Genomic DNA, 18641 nt, shown 5'->3' on the forward strand with positions numbered 1-18641 from the left:
CGAAATCTTTGGTTTCCCAGTGCATATAAAAATTATGTTTAGGGGGCCAGCCCCGTGGCCGAGTGGTTAGGTTCACACACTCTGCTTCGGCGGCCCAGGGTTTTGCTGGTTTGGATCCTGGACGTGGACATGGCACCACTCATCACGCCACACTGAGGTGGCGTCCCACATGCCACAACTAGAAGGACCCACAACTAAAATATACAACTATGTGCTGGGGGAATTTGGGGAGAAAAAGCAATTAAAAAAAGAAAAAAGAAATATTGGCAACAGTTGTTAGCTCAGGTGCCAATCTTTAAAAAAACAAAAAGAATTATGTTTATACTGTAGTCTTTTCCGTGTGCAATAACATTCTGTCTTAAAAACAACATAGCTACCTTACTTAAGAAATAACTTTATTGCTAAAAAACGCTAACCGTCATCTGAGCCTTCAGCGAGTCGTAATCCTTTTGCTGGAGGCAGGTCTTGTAAAAAAACGCAGTCTCTGCAGAGCGCACTAAGGCCACGTCTGCCTGTCCCTAGTTTTGGTGACTATTTTCCAGTTCTCAAAATCATCTTCGTTTTTAGATGGGCCCGTCTGTTTTGACAGTGTCCTGCCCCTTCTGCTTCTGACCCCTTCTTTCACATTTTGACCTTACGCATCCTTGTCTTAGAGTCTCTGCCAGACACAGGTCGTACCTCAAGCCAAGGGCATCCTTTCGTATCGTCTGACTCCCTTTCATGGCTGATTCTGTGTAATTTCGGACGTGACTCCTGGCCAGCCCGGGGCCTCTATCTGCCGGCCTCCTGGGTGGTCTGTTCCGCAGGCAGGTCCTTCCCCATGGCTGTGGCTTTGCCCCAGGAGCCCGGCCTCTGCCCGTTTGGGGTGCGGGCCTCAGCTCCGGGGCCCTGTCTCTACGTGGCCACAAAACCCCACACCCCTTGGTTGCTGACGTTGGCACCTGGGCCCGCCCTGCTTTTCAACCTTCCAGGGGCTGAGCTTTCTGGGGCTTCCCTTATTTTCTTACAAGCTAGTGACGCATTTCTTTTATCCAGCATTGGCAGGTGTGCTGTAGTCGGGGGGCTGTTGGGGTTTGTGGGCAGTAAGGCTGCCGGAAGCGGAATTTGGCAGCACTCGCTACTTTTGGACCTGTCTTCCGAGCAATCGGCTGGGGGCCGGATGTCAGGTCTCCGTCTCACCCGTGGCTGGAAAGTGCAGGTGGAAACTTCCCCACCCCGTTCCACAGGCCCTTGGCTGCCGAGCGGGAATGCCTGGGATGTCAGGCTAATTCCTAGGAATGTCCCAGGTCGGTCCAAGCTCCCTCCCCACCCTTCCGCCAGGCCTTTTGGGGGACAGCAGGCACGAAGCCCTTGCGCCTCGCCCTGGCAGTTCCCCCCATGCCCTCCCTGCCACGCGGACCACGGTCCAAGCCACCCCCTGCCAGGCCAGGCCATGCGCCCTGGCGGTCAGGAGCAGGGGCCTTGCATTGAGCAGGACCTGGGTTCAAATCCCGGTTTTTCTTAATTGTGGGTGACTCTGAACGTGTGATGTCTTTTTGTCTGAAAGTCACCTTCATATTCGTAAGCACTGCAATGAGAACCACCACACCAGAACTGGCGAAGGGATCCGCTGGGGATGGAGTTCCCGTCATTCCCAGGCTTTGGCTGAAACGAAACCTGCGACGGGTGCGTCCCCGAAGGTTTCCTGGGTCAGAGGGATGCGGCTGACAGTTTCAGCGGCCAGTGCTCAACTGTGACCAGTATACGCCCCTGCCCGCAGCGCGGGACGGGCCTGAGTCCCAGACGCCCCCCAGCCGTGGGGAAGCGGACTTCCCACTTCCCACAAGAGTTTTGCCACCCGGGTGCAGAGCCCCATCCGAGTTGGAACCCACTCTCCTCTGCGTGAGATTGAGCATCTTCAAACGCACATAAGCCGTTTGTATTTCCTTTGCCTCAAAACCTCTCGCAAGCTCCTCAGTGCCTGGCACCCTGTTAAACACTAAATGCACCGTCTGTCCTCAGAACCCCATGGGGGGGACTCTGATTAGCCCCCTTCATGGGTGACGAAGGGAGACTCACTTCCCCGGGTCACGGGCCGGGCATGGAAGTCACCGGAAGGTGCCGCTGGCCCGGAGCCCCAGTGGGGCGCAACCTCCCCTCCCACCCTGATGCCCTTGGACCCCAGGATGCGCCTGGATCCCAGGGGCCTCAGGTCGGCCTTCTAGAGACCAGAGGCCCTGCAGAGTGAGCTTCCCGTCCCTCGTGTCCCAGCTTTGGCTGTCCCCGGGGCCTCTCCCTCTTCCTGTTTTGACACTGGCCCGGCCCAGCCCGGAGACACAGGCATGAAGCCTTAATCCTCCTGGAGGGGCCGTGATGGAGGATTCTGTCAGCTCGCCTCTTCCCCGCACACAGGTCCGCTCCACCTGGCGTACAATGCGGGGGCTCCTGAGCCCCAGCGCCCAGCCTGAGTGGGGAGGGCCCCACGGAGCCCCCCGTGTCTCCTTCTAGACGGCAGGTGGAGTGGGGACCCTGCTGCCCGCCCTGGGCTTGGCCCTGGCTGCCGGCACAACACTCATAAATCAGGGGGCGGAGGGGGTGTCGGAAACGGGCCTGTGGAATGTCTGCATGGGGTGGGGGGGTGGGCCCTTAACTCTTAGAAGGACGAGGTGTGGGGCAGAGGGAGCCGGCCTGCCTGGGCCCGAAGATGTAAGAGATGAGCTGATGGGGGACACGGGGCTCTGGTCCCCAAGCAGCGGCCGGCAGCGAAGAGGTTACTCCCCCACGCCAGGCAGGGGGATAAATGGAGGGCTTGGGGCATCCCCACCCTTAGGACCTGCCTGTCACCATGGCCACAGGAAGACTCCTGCTCTGCTCTCTGCTGCTCCTGTCGCTGCAGCTGGGCTTCGGTGGGGACCCTGGTGCTCGGGGAGCTCTGGTGGCGGAGAGACAGCTCCTGTCTGAGCTGGCAGCACACAGAGGGACCCAGAAGCCACAGCTGGGTAAGGACCCCCAGGACCCTGCGTGACTCCCCAACTCCCCGCCCAGACCCTGCCCGCTGTCAGCCATCCCTTGTCTCCCGCAGGTGCCCGCCTGCGCCGAGCCGCGGCCAGCCAGTGCCAGCTGTGGAGCCTGTCCCTGCCCGTGGCAGAGCTGGGCCTGGGCTACACGTCGGAGGAGACGGTCATCTTCCGCTACTGTGCCGGCAGCTGTCCCCGTGGCGCCCGCACCCAGCACGGCCTGACGCTGGCCCGGCTGCGGGGCCAGGGCCGAGCCCACGGCGGGCCCTGCTGCCAGCCCACCCGCTACGCTGATGTCGCCTTCCTCGATGACCACCACCGCTGGCAGCGGCTGCCCCAGCTCTCGGCGGCTGCCTGCGGCTGTGGTGGCTGAGGATGCCCGGCTAGAGGTCCTGCAGCCACACGACAAGCGCTGCTGACTTATTTCTTGGAGATACGGATGCCGAGAAGACGAGAAGGGGGGGTGGGCTGGGGCCACAGCAAGGGGCACAATAAAGTAAATTGCTCCTGTGGCCTCGTAACTGTGTGTTCAGCCGGGATGTGCCGTGACCCTGCCAGTTTAGCTCCCGGGTGTGGGCAGGTGGGGTCCTGGGCTGCCCCCAGGGATCCCAGCAAACGGCCAGTGCGAGGAAGGCCAGCGTGTCCATTGTCCAACTTTATTCACAAACTCGGGGTCTCTGAGAAGCTGGGGAAGGGGCTGGGGGTCAGCAGGCTGGGGGTGGCTGCCCCGGCCCCCCTGGACCCATGCCCTCGGGGAGGGAGCGGCAGATCACGGAGATGCGTCGGCCCCGGGGAACCCGACGCTCCCCGAAAAAGGACTCTTCGTCCCGAAGGATCTCGTGGGAGAAGTCATAACGGGCCGAGCCCCTGCAAGAGAACACAGAGGCTGTGGCTGCGGGGGCGGTGAGGGCAGCCCTGGGTCCAGGCTGCCTGACTGCCGAGGGGGGAATGGTAGTGTTGGCTGTGAGCGCTGAGTGGGAGAAGGGGCTCAAAGCGCTGGGGGGGGCGTCTGACCCGTTACTGGTGGGTGAGGGCTCCCTGGCTGGGTGGTACCTAAGGATGTACAGGGAGCCTGGCTCCAGCAAGAGTTCCAGCCACTCCCCCGGCTCCTGGGTGTGCACCAGCCGCATGACGCTGGGAGACAGCAGGGACAGGCCGGCGATGGTGGCTCCGCAGAACTGGAAGAGGGGGCATGGTGGTGGCTCAGGCTCTGGCCTGGCTGGACCCCCCCGTCCCCCAAGCTGGGAGCTCCAAGGGGCCGGGTTCTGCCCACCTTGACGCTGTCCACGTGCGGCTTGATGTAGCCCCGAGGCTCCAGGTCCAGCACGTGCACCGGGGACAGCAGGGTCTGGCCAGGGCCGAAGGCAGCTGCCTGCACGCGCTGCAGGATGGCCCGGCTTGCCTCTGACCAGCGCGACTTCTCTGTCTCTCGGAAGCCGTGGATGGCCTGCACGGAGAGCTCAGGTCAAGCCTGGACGCTCCCAGGAGGAACAGGGAAACTGAGGCACGGGGCGGTGGGGGGCTGCAGAGTGCAGAGCAAAGGGCTGATTTTCCCAGCTGACCCTTGACCCTACCCTCATTACCCCAATAGGCTTGATTCTATCTCCCCGAAGGGTCTCAAATCTAGCTCTGGCCTCAGTCCTTTGTACTCACCCTCAGACCCCAATTTCAGTCCCAGATCCTTTCCCCGCCCCAATATTCAATTCTGTCTCCGCCCACTTTATCCCACCCAACTCCCCTGTCTCCGCCCCCAACAGGTGACCCTCCCTCATCTCGCTCCACACCTGTTGTGCCTCTAGCCTACGTCCTGCCCCCCAAACATTCCTCAGTTCCAGGTCCTGCCTCCAGTGAAGGCCCCGCCTTCATCTCCAAAGCGCTTTCCCTGCCCGTCAAGGGCCCCACACTTCAAGACTCCGCCCCACTCCTCAGGCTCCGCCCCAGAAGTAGCCCCGCCCACCAGAGCTCTTTTCGTCCCCGCCCCTAATGCCACAGGCCCCGCCCAAACGTAGCCCCGCCCCACACCAGAGCGCCACTCCCCTGTCCCCGCCCCTAACGTCCCAGGCCCCGCCCCCGCTGTGGCCCCGCCCCCCCGCGGACCCGCCCCCTGCGCCGCCGGCCTCACCGCGTCCCAGTGATCGTATTCGTAGCGGCGGCGGCGCAGCTCGGGCTCCAGCTCGCGGCTGAGCGTCTCCTCCTCGGCCGCGCTCAGAAAGCCGGGCCGCACCACGGCCGCGTCCCGCAGGCGGCTCAACACGGCCGGGCCCGAGCCCCGCACCCAGCCCGGCCCGGGCAGCGTCCGCAGCGCCAGCCGCCCGCTCCCGGCCATAGCCCCGGAGCGGGGTCGTAGAAGCTGCCAGGGTCAGGGCAACGCCCCCGCCTCAGAGCCATTGGCTGCGGCTGCGCCGAGCCCCTGCAGCGATTGGCTCTCCTCAGAGTCCCGCCTCTCGCTCAAGGTTACTGGCTGCGCCTCTTTCCGCCCTCTTAAGCGATTGGCTCTCCACAAAGCCCGCCTCCCTTCTCGCGCTATTGGGCGCCACTGCGCAGTAGCTTAGACTATTGGCTGTGCCGCAAGCCCGTCCTGTAGGGGGCGGGGGCGGGGGCACGGGGCGCAGACAATTCTGGCATGGGGTCAGAGATCAGAGGTCGCAGAAGGATTTGGGCTCAGGCCGGGGTTGTGGAGTGGGCCAGGGCTAGAGGTTAAGGGTAGAGTATGCTCGGCTGAGATGAAGGGGTCAAGGGTAGAGGGGTCAGGGGAGTGAAGTCAAGGCCAGGATTATGGGGTGGGGCCAAGTTTGTGGAGTTAGGGGTTGCGGTCAAAGGTCAAAGGGAGGCATCAGCCAGTTCATTTTTTACTGGATCGTTCCCACCGCGTCCGAACAGGCTGGCTCCCACCTTATAAACAAGATATAAACAAAAAACCCTCCTAAAACTGTCCAGAATGAAAACTTCAACCAAATGTAACTGATGAATACAGCCAAATCGAAAGTCCTCTGAATTTAAAAAAACAAAACATTGACCCAATTCTCCCTCCAGCCACAGCCCCAGCTTCTCTGCTCTCCTCTTTACAGCAAAATTCCGGGAAGGACTTGTCCAGCTCCAATTGTCCCTCCCCTTCCCTCTGGGTCCACTCCACTCTGGCTTTTGTCCCCCACAGCCCTGAAAATGACCTTATTGAAGGCCACCTGTGACTTGCACGGTGCCAGTCCTCAGCCTGCCCGCTAAGTCATCGACATCCTGATGTCGCCTCCATTTCCATTCCCAGCGCGGACCCCAGACTTACCCATGCCCCCGGATGTCCGAGGCATGTCAAACATCAACTCCTGATCCAGCCTTCCCGTCTCAATAACTCTCCATCTTTCATTCAGCTTTGGGTCAAAATCTGGGAGTTTGGGGAGATGAGGTTCTATCTCCTATCTCACATCCCACCTGTCAGCCCTGCCTTTAAAACCCGGCTAGGATCTGACCTCTTCTCACCACCCAGCCGGGCCGTCAGCCTCCGTCTGGATTATTCCAAGCCTCCAAACTGGTCTCCAGGTTTATGTGCCAGTCATCCTTTTCGTTCCTCTTCTCAAAACCCTCCGTGGCTCATCTCCCTCCTTGCTAAGACCTGCCAGGCCTTTTACGATCTGCCCTCCTGTTCCGTCCCCACTCTCCCCTTCACTCACTCCACCCCAGGCTCCTCGTGGTTCCATCCACGTGCCAGGCACAGTCCTACCCCAGGGCCTTTGCACATGCTCTGCCTGGACTGCTCTGTCCCAGGACAGCAACCTGGCTCCCTCCCTCAGTCTTTGCTCAAGTGTCACCTTCTCAGCAAGCCCTTTGCAGGCCACCTCATCTAAAACTGTCACACACACATGCACCCTGCACAGCTTTTTCCCTGATTTTTTCTTTTTAAATTGTCTAACCCCTCAAGAATAATTTCCTTGACGACAGGAATTTTTGTGTTTTCTTCACATTAGGTCGCAGCCTCTAGAACAGTGTCCGGAATGTCGTCTTTGCTCAGCAGAGCGTGCTGAAGCGAGAGAGCTGAACGTTCAAGAGCAGAAGGGGGCTCATGGAAGGGCACACACGTGTGTGACGCGGTGCAGCAGGGAGCCAAGGCGCCACAGACGGGGAGCAAAGACTACAAAGATTTAATTTAAAATCACAGTGTCTCAGCCAGGATCCCCGCCCTCAGGGGCACCCCCAGATCCGGAGGTCCTCAAGGGGTCCCTGCAGGCTCAGCAGCGAGCAGTGGGCAGGGCTGCGGCCCGGCAGCCCCTCCACTGGCGTCCGGAGGGGGAGGTCCGGCTCTCAGGCGCTCGCTGGGGCGGGTTCCGCCGCGGCCACCCCCACGGGCTCCTTCTGCACCAGCTCAGGCTCGTCCTCCCCGTCCTGTGGCGGGTGCACCAGCACTTTGTCCAGGATGCCGAACTCCTGGGCCTCCATGGGGCTCATGTAGCGGTCTCTCTCCATGGCCAACTCTGCAGGGTGGGGGGCGAGCGGCGGGACGCGTGCGGTTCAGAGCGAAGCCCTGAGCCCAGGCTTGAGTCCCCGTTCAGCCACTTCCTCCCCGTGTGACCTTGGCCTTCCCAGCTCTGTGCCTCAGTTTCCCCTATTTCAAAATGTTTTACTTCTTACTGTTGTATAATACAGGAAGGGGCACAGATCCTAAGTGGACACTGCGATGAATTTCAGACCGAACACAGTCACGTGGCCAGCACCCAGATCAACAAGTGCCACATGGCCAGACGTCCCCCCGGAAACCCCGCTGGGGCCCACTTTGAGTCGCTAACTCCACCTGCCTGTGATGGAGAAGTGTTCTCATTGCTCCACATCCCTGAAGGCATTTGGTGGCATCAGTATTTTCTATTTTAGCTGTTCTGGTGCACTGAAATAGTATCTCACTGTGCCCTTCATTTGCCTTTCCCTAATAATGAATGTGTGGTTTTTTTTTTGTTTTTTTTTGTTTTTTTTTGTTTTTGCTGAGGAAGATTGGCCCTGAGCTAACATCTGTGCCCATCTTCCTCTATTTTGTATGTGGGTTGCCGCCACAGCATGGCCGCTGAGTGGTGTACGTCCGGGAACCAAACCCAGGCTGCCGAAGGGGAGGGTGCCAAACTTAACCACCAGGCCACGGGGCCAGCCCCTAAGAACGAATGTTTTTATCAAACATCCTCACTGAAGATGGTGAGCACCTTATATTTCTTGGCTGTTTGGAATATTCTTTATTGAAGACCCTGTTCAAAACTTTTGACCTATTTCAATGAGGTTTCAGTGAGGATTCTGTGAATCTCATTTTAAAGGGCTTAGAACAGGGCTTCTCAAGTAGGGCTGGTTCTGCCACCCTGGGGACCCTGGGCGACATCTGGGACAGTTTTGGTTGTCACAGTTGGAGGGTGCTGCTGGCCTCCGGTGGGGGGGCCAGGGACGCTGCCACACCTTGCACAGTGGCCAGGATGCCCCCGTCACAGAAAATGATCCGGCCCCAAGGGTCAACAGTGCTGAGGCCCAGAGGCCCTGGCTGAGCACACGGTCTGACCCGGACGTCCTGGGGCTCTGCCCGCAGGGCACTCACCAATAACCTGCAGACTCTGCTTGGTGTGCTTGGCATAGATGCTGTAAAGCTGCTTCTTCAGTTTCATGATCTCCTCTGCCTGGATGGCGATGTCTGTGGCTTGGCCCTGGGGGACGTCCAAAGGGAGGGGACAAGAAGTTGTGAATCCGTGTCAGCCACTCAGAGGGAGGCTGGAGATGGGGACTCGGGATGGGAGCCCCCGGGGGCTTCAGGCTGCCGGTTTCCAGGTGGGTTACTGCGAGTCTCTCCACATTCTGCTTCCTCCTCACCACCACCAGGAAGCCTTCCTGTGTTAACTCTGTTTTCTTATTTTCTGCTTCAGGGGCCTCGCTGACTGGAAAGGTTGGCCCCTCCCAAGGCTAGCTAATTCCTAGAGAGAGCAAATGGCTCACCCACGAGCACACCTTTGACATGCAAACCAGCCAATCCGGAGCCCGCAGCCCCACTATGTCCTTTATGGGGCTCTCTCACTCAGGGCGACCACCCTCTGCCCTGATCATCGCAGGGCCAAGTGCCAGACAGCCAGGGCCAGCCCCCACGCCCCAGAGCGTGCTGCAATTATTCAAACTACCCAATCCAAAGCCTGGTTATCTTCCTTCATCGGCTCTTCACAGCGGAAGCCACAGTAAAGCCTCCTGCCCACGTTCCCCGCTCCCTGTGCCCCCTGACCCACCCTGGTGCTTCCCCGTGTGGCCCTGCCTGGTGCACTGTGCCCCCTCCTCTTGGGATCTGTAAGTAACAAAGTGTCTTTTCAATGGCCGTGGTCTCCTGATCTGTTGGCCTCACCATGGCTGAATTATAATAAACCCACATTTTAATACACTGATACCCCCACAGGACGTCCACCCCGTCTGTCCATCTGTTGAGACCCCATCCCTGGGCCCTGAAGCAGCTTGCAGGGCCTGGCACTCACCCGGGCGCCCCCGGAGGGTTGGTGGATCATGATGCGGGAGTTGGGGAGCGAGTGGCGCATGCCCGGGGTGCCGGCCGCGAGGAGCAGGGAGCCCATGCTGGCGGCCTGGCCGACGCACCACGTGCAGATGGGGTTCAGGATGTACTGCATCGTGTCATAGATGGCCAGGCCCGAGGTCACCACGCCGCCTGCAGGTGGGAGCGCGAGTGAGGGGCTGTGCCGGCCCCTCCCACCATCCTTTCCCTGTTGTAGCCCCTGGTCCTGGCGGGGGGGCGCTAGTGGCAGCCCTTTAAAATAGGAGTCTCCAGGGGTGGGCAGGTGACAGAAACAGGTAACACAGGGCCAGATAGGGGCAAAACGAGAGCACTCGCAAAAGAGTGCTCTCAGAGCCAACTGTTGCCACACATGCATGTGGGCCTGGGGGCACCCGATCCAGCACATTTTCAAGAGAAACTGGAAATCGGGAGAGCGCAGTGGCTAAGAATGAAGGATCTGCAGCCAGCCTGCCTGGGGATGACCTCTAGCCCGGCAACTTATCATCTGTGTGGCCTTGGGCAAGTTACCCAGCCTCTCGGAGCCAGTGTCTCCTCTGAAATTGGAGATAAGTAAAAAGTACCTACCAAAGAGGTCGCCCTGAGGACAAAATGAGTTAAATGCATATCAAGTGCTTAGAAAAGTGCCCCGCACAGTAAGCACTCACTCAAGATTAGCCAGTGTCCTTTTTTTTCCGGGTAGGTGGCGTATGTGTGGAATTTACCAATTTTAAAAGGTTGACAACCAGGTCAGGTTGGTAAAAAGGTGGGCTCGGCGGCCCGTTGGTGAACCTAGACTTGAAAGCAAGGAAAAGGCAGCTTTTGGAGGTTTTAAGATGCTTTTGGGGATTCTGAAAGAAGCTCTGCGTCCTTCGTTTCCCCAGAAAGAGAATGTCCCTGACTCGGCGGCGTTGGCCCCCCGAGTCACCCAGTGCGGCCCCCCGCACCCGGGGCAGCGGCTCACCAGGGCTGTTTATGTACATGTGGATGGGCTTCTTGTTGCTCTCCGACTGCAGGAACAGAAGCTGCGCGATCACCAGGCTGGCCACGCTGTCATCGATCTGCAAGTGGGGAGGGCAGGGGTGTCCCCCGATGGGGGCCGGGGAGAGGGCTAAGGGAGGCAGTCATGGGGTGTCGGGGAACCAGGATGGGGGTCAGAGCCCAAGGAAGACGAGTCGGTAAGAATTCAGGACCCAGGGGGGGATGTGGGGGAGGGGTGGGGCCCAGGGGGTTTGGGGTACAGGAAGTGGGAAGTCAGTGGGCTCAGTGCGCGGGAAGGGAAGGGGTCAGGAGGGCTGGGGAGAGGGTGTGGAGCCCAGGAATGGGGAGGCGGATCGTTGGTGAGGGAGGGAGGGAGAGCAGAGGGTTTGAGGAAGGGGTGGTGGGGCTGGGGGTGGGGTCAGAGGGCTTAGGTGCCCAGGAAGGGGGTGTCAGGTTGGGACCAGAGCGGAGCCAAGGGAGGATCGTGAAGGGGGAAAGGTCAGGGGGTCAAGGGGGTGGAGGAGGAGGCGCGCCCGGGGTGGGGGCCGGCGCAGGGGAGGATGGGGCGCGGGGTGCTCACCGGACCCATGACGCACACGATGCGCTCCCGCAGCAGCCGCGAGTAGATGTCATAGGCGCGCTCGCCGCGGCCCTGGGGAGGAAGATGGGGGTGAGAGTGAGGGTGAGGCTCAGGGGCCAGCCGTGCCCCCAGCCCCGGTCCGCCCCCGCCTCCCGGGCCGGGTCCCCGCGCGGCCGCTGTACCGTCTGCTCCACCACGATGGGAATGAGCGGGAGAGCCCGGGCCGCCGTCGCGTGCAGGCTCCGACGCAGGACCAGGCCGCTCTCGGGCGCCCGCTGCGGGGGAAAGCGGGCGGCGAGGCGGGGCCCCAGCGCGGGGCACCTGCCTGCCGCCACCCGGGCCCCCCCCCACCAACACTCCGGCCCACATCGCGTCGCACGGCCGCCCCGGCTTCCGTCCGATGGCAGAACTACAACTCCCGGCGTGCTTTGCGCCCACGGCGCTTGCTCACTACGCCGCCCGCTTCCGGGAAGCTGGGCGGGCACGTTTAGGGGCGGGGCGAATCCGGGGGCGGAGCCTGAAGGGGGCGGGGCCAGAGCAGGGTCTGAAGACGGGCGGACCCGAAGTTTCAGAGCCGCCAGTTCTAGTCCCCGGCCCGACGAATTCGTTATTTCTTATTTTAAAAATCAACTCCGTTGTGTCCCCTGGGCCCTGGCCTCAACGAGCTTCCAGCCTGGTGGGGACGACTCTTATGAGACCTTCCCAGCCATCTGTGGTCACGTGTGGAATAGAAAGAGGAACCCCAGGCTGAGGAGTCCAGGCATGGTGTTACGGACTCGGCCTGGGAGATCGATCTGGAAAAGTTTGCTAAGAGGAGCAGGTATTGGAGCTGGGCTTTGAAGGATGGATAGGAGTTTGTTAGGTGGAGAAAGTCATTCCTGGGAGAGGGAACAGAATGAGCAAAGGGACGGAAGTAGGAAAGTTCCCAGTAGCAGTTGGGACCTCTCTTTTCCCCTAGATCATCTCAAGGTGGATTCTTTTTTATCTTTCAGCTTAAATGTCGCCTTCTCAGAGTTGTCGCCTATTTTGTCCTCAGAGCCTAGGATGGTGCCTGATACACTGTAGGTGCTCATGAACCAAGAGATGAAAGGGTGACAAGGGAGGAAGTTTGGAGGCATCTGGCCCATGCACCAAGCTAGCTTAACCTCTGACTTGCTGTGTGATCTTAGGTGCATTGCTTGACCCCTCTGGGCCTGAAGTTTCTCATCTGGAAGATGGCGATGATCAAACCAGTCTCACAGGGAAGGATTTAAGGACAGCTGCTGCTGAGGCAGCCTACAGAAGTCACCTGAGTTCAAATTTTGGCCCCACTGCTTACTCGTTGTGTGTCCCTGAGCCTCAGTTTCCCATCTGTAAGATGGGGATAATGATAATAACCCTAGTCCTAGGGTTGTTGTTCATGAGGTCTCCAGGATGGGGCCTGGAATGTAGTAAGTACTCCGTTTGTATCAGCTATGGATGTGTATTAACTACTGACATGTTCAATCAGGAACCACAGAGGTCCAAGAAGTCTTCCCAGATGAGGGTCCTTTTGAAGTGGGTTTTGACAGATGGGTAGGAGTTCACCAGGCCGACAATGCTAGGCTCTAAACTGGATACTGGGTGTCCTAGGTAAGGGTAGCTTTTATACCCTCCATGCTCACGGGAGAGTCCCAGTCGGATGAGGAGATAGAGTCGGAGGTCCTGGAGGTCCCCCTGATGGAGGCCTCCCTGGCAGGGGTGGGGGGGAAGGGAGAGCCAGCATTTGGGCGCTGGAAGTGGCATATCCCCAGCTGGGACTGAGGAGGTAAGGGGGCAGTGTGGGCTGTCCCAGTTTCTGCTGTGAGCCAGGTGGGTGTGGCCCCCAGGGCCCCAGCTCCCACCTGGCCCTGGGGTGAAGGGCCGGGCCATCAGATACCACCACCCTGCACCCGCCCTGCCCTCACTGCCTCCTTTGTTTCACCGACCCTGCCTATCTATACCCTTCAGCCACTTTTCACCTCCTCAGGTACCACCCTCGATGACGCCCTCCTTGGTGTCCTACTTTAGCCATGTCCCGTGCCCGCTCTGGCTTGTCATTCAGCAGTCCGAGTGGGCCTCTTCAAAGTTAATTGGGCCATGTCCCTCCCTTGCCTAAAACCCTCCCCTCGGCTGCCTAGCACCCCTGCCGACCTCCACACTCACCTCCTTGCACCTTCCCCCGATCTGCTGCAGCGGCGACACTGGTACAAAGCTTTTATGCCGTGACGCTTATCCTTACTCTGAGCCATGTCTTCTGATATTTCCTATTCTATGTTATCCTGTTCGATTCCATTTATTTAAATTGGGGTTTCTCAGCCTCGCCACTATGGGCATTCCGGGAGGGATAATTCTTGGTTGATGGGGAGGCTGTCCTGTGTGTTGTGGGGTGTGGAGCAGCGTCTCTGGCCTCCACCCGCTAGATGCCAGGAGAGCCCTCCCCCCATCACAACATCTGAAGATGTCGCAGACATTGCCGATGTCCCCACGGAGGGCAGAATGGCTCCCAGTTGAAAATCACTGATTTAGATTAAAGTGGGTAGAGATGTGAAATGGAAAGCACCTTTTGAACAGTACCTGGAGCGTTGTAGTGCTTTATTCTTCCAGACTTTGTTCGTATATTTTCAATGAATGAATAAGGGAAGGAAGGGAGCAAGGGAGAGAGGGAAGAAGATTTTGACTCTTGGCTACAAATGAGTAGAGAAAGGAAGGAAGGGTGGGAAGGAGAAGGGAGGGAGGGAGGAAGAAAGGGAGGGAGGGAGGGAGGATGAGAGGGAGGGAGGGAGGGAGGGAGGAAGATTTTGACTGGGCTGCAGGTGAGCCGGTCCTGCGGGTTTTCGGTTATCACTCTATGATCAGAGAGAAGCCCTGATCACAGTTGCCTTCTCTGAGATGAATGCCAAACAGGCCAACTGAATTGCCAAAGATTGAAAATTTAAAAAAGGACACAGGAACACCGAGGGCTGAAGAGGCCGTGGGTACATGGACTCCCCTGAACAGCCCAGGGACTTTGCTACATTCTCTGAAAACTAAGTTGACACCAAATTTCAAATTCGCACCGTGCGCTTCTGGTGACTCATTTTTTAAGGAGATGATCAGAGCTGAGCACCCAGATCTGACCCTAGGCTGTTTATGGCAGAGCTGTTTATACACCTGTTGTTTCCATTAGTTATTGCTGTGTAACAAGCACCCCACGGACTTCGGGGTTTAGAACAACCACAGCTCGTCCTTTCTCACAATTGGGGCATCTAGACCGGGCGTGTCTGAGTGATTGTTCTCCGTGTGGGGTTCGCTGGGGCTGGAATACTCACGGTGACCATTCTGCGGTCTCATAGCTGGAGCCTCACTGGGCTGGCTGAGCACCTCTCTCTCCACGTGGCTGCTTGGGCTTCCTCACAGTATGGAAGTCTTTACTTCTGAAAGAGCAAATGGAAGCTACCTATCTTCTTCTTCTTTTTTTGTTTTTTGAGGAAGATTGGCCCTGAGCTACCATCTGCTGCCAATCCTCCTCTTTATTTTGCTGAGGAAGACTGGCCTGAGCTAACATCCGTGCCCATCTTCCTCTACTTTATACGTGGGACTCCTACCACAGCATGGCTTGCCAAGTGGTGCAGTGTCCACACCCAGGATCTGAACCGGGGAACCCAGGGCTGCCGAAACGGAATGTGTGCACTTAACCACTCCGCCACCAGGCCGGCCCCAACCTACCTATCTTCTTAAAAGCTTAGCCTGGAAGTCATATGGCTGCTCTTCTGCCACATTGTGTCAGTCAGACCAAGTCACAAGACCAAACCCAGTTTCAAGGGGAGGGGGAGGGGAAATCGACTCTCGGCGTTAGGAGCGGTGGGGGCACACGGGATGGAAAGAATTGATGGTGGCCGTCTTTGGAGAGAGTCTACCACATTATGTTAGCAAAGAATTGGAAATGGATGTCCAGAGAGAGGGGACTGATGAAATCATTTACATTTTTCAATAAAAAAATTGTCAAGCATCCATATTGTGGCATATCTGGGGTGGGTAGGGTGGCTGTATACCACCCCTTGCAGCTCACGCCTCAGCCATCCCTTTGGGGGGGGGCCCTCCTCGTCTTCAAGATCCAAAATGGAGCATCCGCTGGCACAGGCCCCTTCCAAGAAGCTGGGTGGAGGAAGGGAGGAGAAAAACAGACAAGAGTGCCCGCCAGCCAATCTTGAAGCTACTTGTTCGTTGGCTGCATACGTTCCATCCTGTGGAAGACTCATAATTTATCAAACAGACCCTTCTTGATGGATGGCTTGTTGTGATGAAAGATTTCCTTCTCCCTTATCAGATTTGTCTTTTAAAGGCACTCTTCTGCCTTGGCAGGCCCCGGGATCTTCTTTATCACACCCCTTTGGGAATCTCATCTTGTCTCCTGGCTTTAAGTACCTGTGTATCCGGTGCCTCCCAAACTTATCTCTTCAGTCCAGGTCTCTCCCAGGCTCCAGAAGTCCCTCCCTCCTGTCTCCCCGTGGGTGTCTCATTAGGCTCCTCAAAATGAGCATATTTGAGCTGGATGATCGATCTTATCTCCCGCCCCCGTGCCTCGCTCCTTCATCCTTCCACTTGCTCATACCACGCAACTCAGAGCCATCCTTGATTCCTCTCTCTTCATGGCACCCAAAATCTGTTGGCTAATCCAGTTGGCTCGCCCTCCAAATTTACCCGGAACTCAACCCCTTCTTTGCACCCCCACAGCTGCCTCCCTGACCTGAGCCCTCATCATCTGTCACCTGCACGGTGGTGGCCACCGCCTCCCGTTTGTCCCCCCTTCCCCTCCTGCTCCCTTGCAAACTCTCCTCCCGGCAGGGGCCAAAGGAATCTTTTTAGAACCGAAGTGAGCTCATGTTAGTCTTCGAGAACCCTCACATGGCTCCGTGCCACCCTCAACTCAAAGTCCTAATAATGAGCCCATAATGCTCTACACAGGCTGGGAGATGCCTCCTTCTGCCCCATGACTGTCTGACTTCACCTCCTCCTGCTCTCTTCTTGCCCATTCCACTGCAGCCACACTGGCCTCCTCGCTGGTCCTCTAACTCATCAGGCACACACCAGCCTCTGGGCCTTTGCCCTGGCTGTTCCCTCTGCCTGTAATGCTCTTCCCTCAGATACGCCCACGGCTCTCTCCTCACCTCCATCAAGCCCATGCTCATTGTCACCTTCTGACACCCCTATTTAAAACCACAGCCCCTGCCCTCATCTCCCAGCACAGCTTAACTATCTTCTCTGCTTTCTTTTTTTTTTTTTGAGGAAGATTAGCCCTGAGCTAACTGCTGCCAATCCTCCTCTTTTTGCTGAGGAAGCCTGGCCCTGAGCTAACATACGTGCCCATCTTCCTCTACTTTATATGTGGGACACCTACCACAGCATGGCTTGACAAGAGGTGCCGTGTCCACACCCGGGATCTGGACTGGTGAACCCTGGGCCGCCGGAGCAGAACGTGGGAACTTAACCGCTGCGCCACCGGGCCGGCCCCTCTGCTTTATTTTTCTTTAGAGAATTTATTAGCATAGTATCTTCCTACTCAGTGTGCTCTTCCCGGACCAGCTGCATCAGCGTCAGCTGGGATCTTGTTGGCGGTGCAGACTCTTCAGCTCCAGCCCAGACATGCTGAATCAGAATATGCACTTTCGCAAGTTCCCCGTGGACTCCATATACACGCTAAAGTTTGAGAAGTGCTCCCATGTGACACCTTTACTGCTTGTTTTCTTTACTGTCTGTCTCCTCTTCTAAAACATAAGCTCACCAGAGCAAAGGTTTTTCTCTCTACCATTTTCACGGCTATTTCATCACCGAGAACAGCGCCCAGCACATAGTAGCCGCTCAATGAACCTTCATGGACTCAAGGAAGGAACGGCTAATGGGTGGAGAATGGGTTGTGCGAGGCAATGGTGGAGGCAGAATGTGACGGTCAGCGTTGGGGGTTGAAAGCAACAGAAATTATCTTAAGCAAAAAGAGAACCTGGGGCCGGCCCAGTGGCCAAGTGGTAAAGTTTGTGGGCTCCAATTTGGTGGCCTGGGGTTCGCTGGTTTGGATCCTGGGCATGGACCTACACACCACTCATCAAGCCATGCTGTGGTGGCATCTCACAAGGAAGAACTAGAAGGAGTTACAACTAGGATATGCAACTATGCACTGGGCTTTGAGGAGGTAAAAAAAAAAAAAAAAAAGGAGGAAGATTGGCAACAGATGTTAGCTCAGGGCCAAGCTTCCTCACCAAAAAAAAAACTTAAAAAAAAGAGAGAGAGAGCATTTTGTAGACACTAGAGGCTCTCCAGCTTGGCTGGGAGTCTTGAAGATGTGCCTTGGGAAAAACAGGCAGAAAGTTCCAGAAACTGAGCATCAGGGACAATTTGGCTAGGAGGTCAAGGCTTCCTCTGGACAGCACCACCACCACCGCTACAGGGGATGAAGTTCTCAACCCCAAAAGAAATGATTGGATGATGGAAAGCCAAAACAAGAAAAAGATATGACAAACGTTCTCTGCAAAGGGAGACCAGTGGCGGGGCAGGTGTAGTCATTCAGAGGAGAAATCTAGAGGAGGAGACAGATTTGTGAAGTGTTGGGGAGGCAGAACAAGGTGTTGACGTCAGCCATCAGTTTCAGAAGCATCAAAAGTTTTGAGGATCCATTTTAGTGGGGACATTCAAGATTTTTTTTTTCCTTTTTCTCCCCAAAGCCTCCCAGTACATAGTTGTATATTCTTCGTTGTGGGTCCTTCTAGTTGTGGCATGTGGGATGCTGCCTCAGCGTGGTTTGATGAGCAGTGCCATGTCCGCGCCCAGGATTCGAACCAACGAAACACTGGGCCGCCTGCAGCGGAGCACGCGAACTTAACCACTCGGCCACGGGGCCAGCCCCTAGTGCGGACATTCAAACGGGATGTGAGCAATAAAAATGCCATTGTGTGTTCATTTTTATTGACGTGGCAAGAGTCCCATGGTGTAATTTTTAAACTTATTGGGCTATAACATAACACTCAGTAAAGTGCACACATCTTAACTGTGCAGCTGGATGGTTTTTTTTCACATGGTGTAACCATCACCCCATTCAAGATCTGGAAAATTCCTTCATGCCCCTTCTCAGTCAATACACCTTGGATGCCCCAAGATGCCACCATTTTGATTTCCTTGATGTAATTTCTAAGGGGGAAAATAAGCAGATGATAAAACAATGTTGACACCACAATCTCATTATTGCAAATATATATATGGGTTGAGAGTTTACTTTCCTAGATGGTAGGAGTCTGTGAGTGGTGAGGTATGGGTAATTTTCATTTTCTTCTTTTTGTTCCTTTGTGTGTCACACCATAAGCATGTGGTGCTTCTTTTAATTGAGGCAAAATTCGTATGACATAAAATGAACCATTTTGCAATATACAATGTGTATGACAGCTCTTAAGTTATGGCTATTTTCTCTCCCACCTCCCCACTCTCATCTGCCTCTTGGGGTGAGGTAGGTGTCCCGGGTCCAACATTGCTTCTAATTCTCCCCTAAAGTGTGTGACCACCACCTTTATCTAGTTCCAAAACACTTTCATCTCCCCAAAAGGAGACCCTAAACCCA

The 18641-nt window shown here is 56.8% G+C and overlaps 3 protein-coding genes across 4 annotated transcripts; 1 reads left to right on the plus strand and 2 right to left on the minus strand.

The window, feature by feature from the left end:
* Positions 1-245: 245 nt before the first annotated feature.
* Positions 246-3557, plus strand: PSPN (persephin). 2 transcript variants are annotated; one of them, XM_046686028.1, is made up of 3 exons: positions 246-2391; positions 2810-2978; positions 3062-3557. In XM_046686028.1, the coding sequence occupies exons 1-3, from the start codon at positions 2353-2355 to the stop codon at positions 3367-3369; spliced, it is 516 nt and encodes a 171-aa protein (XP_046541984.1). In that variant the 5' UTR covers positions 246-2352; the 3' UTR covers positions 3370-3557. The 2 variants fall into 2 exon arrangements, with proteins under 2 accessions (XP_046541984.1, XP_046541983.1); XM_046686027.1 differs by having other exon boundaries at positions 246-1665.
* A 74-nt stretch (positions 3558-3631) lies between these two features.
* On the minus strand, positions 3632-5365 carry ALKBH7 (alkB homolog 7). Its single transcript, XM_046686026.1, has 4 exons — positions 5119-5365; positions 4270-4443; positions 4050-4174; positions 3632-3863 (listed from the first exon to the last, which is right to left on the minus strand). The coding sequence occupies exons 1-4, from the start codon at positions 5320-5322 to the stop codon at positions 3701-3703; spliced, it is 666 nt and encodes a 221-aa protein (XP_046541982.1). The 5' UTR covers positions 5323-5365; the 3' UTR covers positions 3632-3700.
* Positions 5366-7112: 1747 nt separating this feature from the next.
* Positions 7113-11428, minus strand: CLPP (caseinolytic mitochondrial matrix peptidase proteolytic subunit). Its single transcript, XM_046685909.1, is given in 7 exon segments — positions 7113-7459; positions 8554-8659; positions 9467-9654; positions 10463-10559; positions 11060-11131; positions 11242-11406; positions 11408-11428. Coding segments are annotated over 7 exon segments (819 nt in total). The 3' UTR covers positions 7113-7289.
* Positions 11429-18641: the final 7213 nt, after the last annotated feature.

This window comes from Equus quagga, chromosome 14 (assembly GCF_021613505.1).
Source record: "Equus quagga isolate Etosha38 chromosome 14, UCLA_HA_Equagga_1.0, whole genome shotgun sequence".
Lineage (NCBI taxonomy): Eukaryota > Metazoa > Chordata > Mammalia > Perissodactyla > Equidae > Equus > Equus quagga.

What these genes read in the sequence shown, in the direction of transcription:
- ALKBH7 (XM_046686026.1), bottom strand. Translation starts at nt 5,322, where the DNA reads ATGGCCGGGAGCGGGCGGCTGGCGCTGCGGACGCTGCCCGGGCCGGGC. An exon ending in CGCACGTGGACAGCGTCAAG is followed by an intron (nt 4,175 to 4,269) that starts GTGGGCAGAACC and finishes CCCCTCTTCCAG; the next exon opens with TTCTGCGGAGCCACCATCGC. An exon ending in GGCTCCCTGTACATCCTTAG is followed by an intron (nt 3,864 to 4,049) that starts GTACCACCCAGC and finishes GTTCTCTTGCAG; the next exon opens with GGGCTCGGCCCGTTATGACT.
- PSPN (XM_046686027.1), top strand. Translation starts at nt 1,528, where the DNA reads ATGTCTTTTTGTCTGAAAGTCACCTTCATATTCGTAAGCACTGCAATG. An exon ending in TGAAACGAAACCTGCGACGG is followed by an intron (nt 1,666 to 2,809) that starts GTGCGTCCCCGA and finishes CCCCACCCTTAG; the next exon opens with GACCTGCCTGTCACCATGGC. An exon ending in GACCCAGAAGCCACAGCTGG is followed by an intron (nt 2,979 to 3,061) that starts GTAAGGACCCCC and finishes TGTCTCCCGCAG; the next exon opens with GTGCCCGCCTGCGCCGAGCC.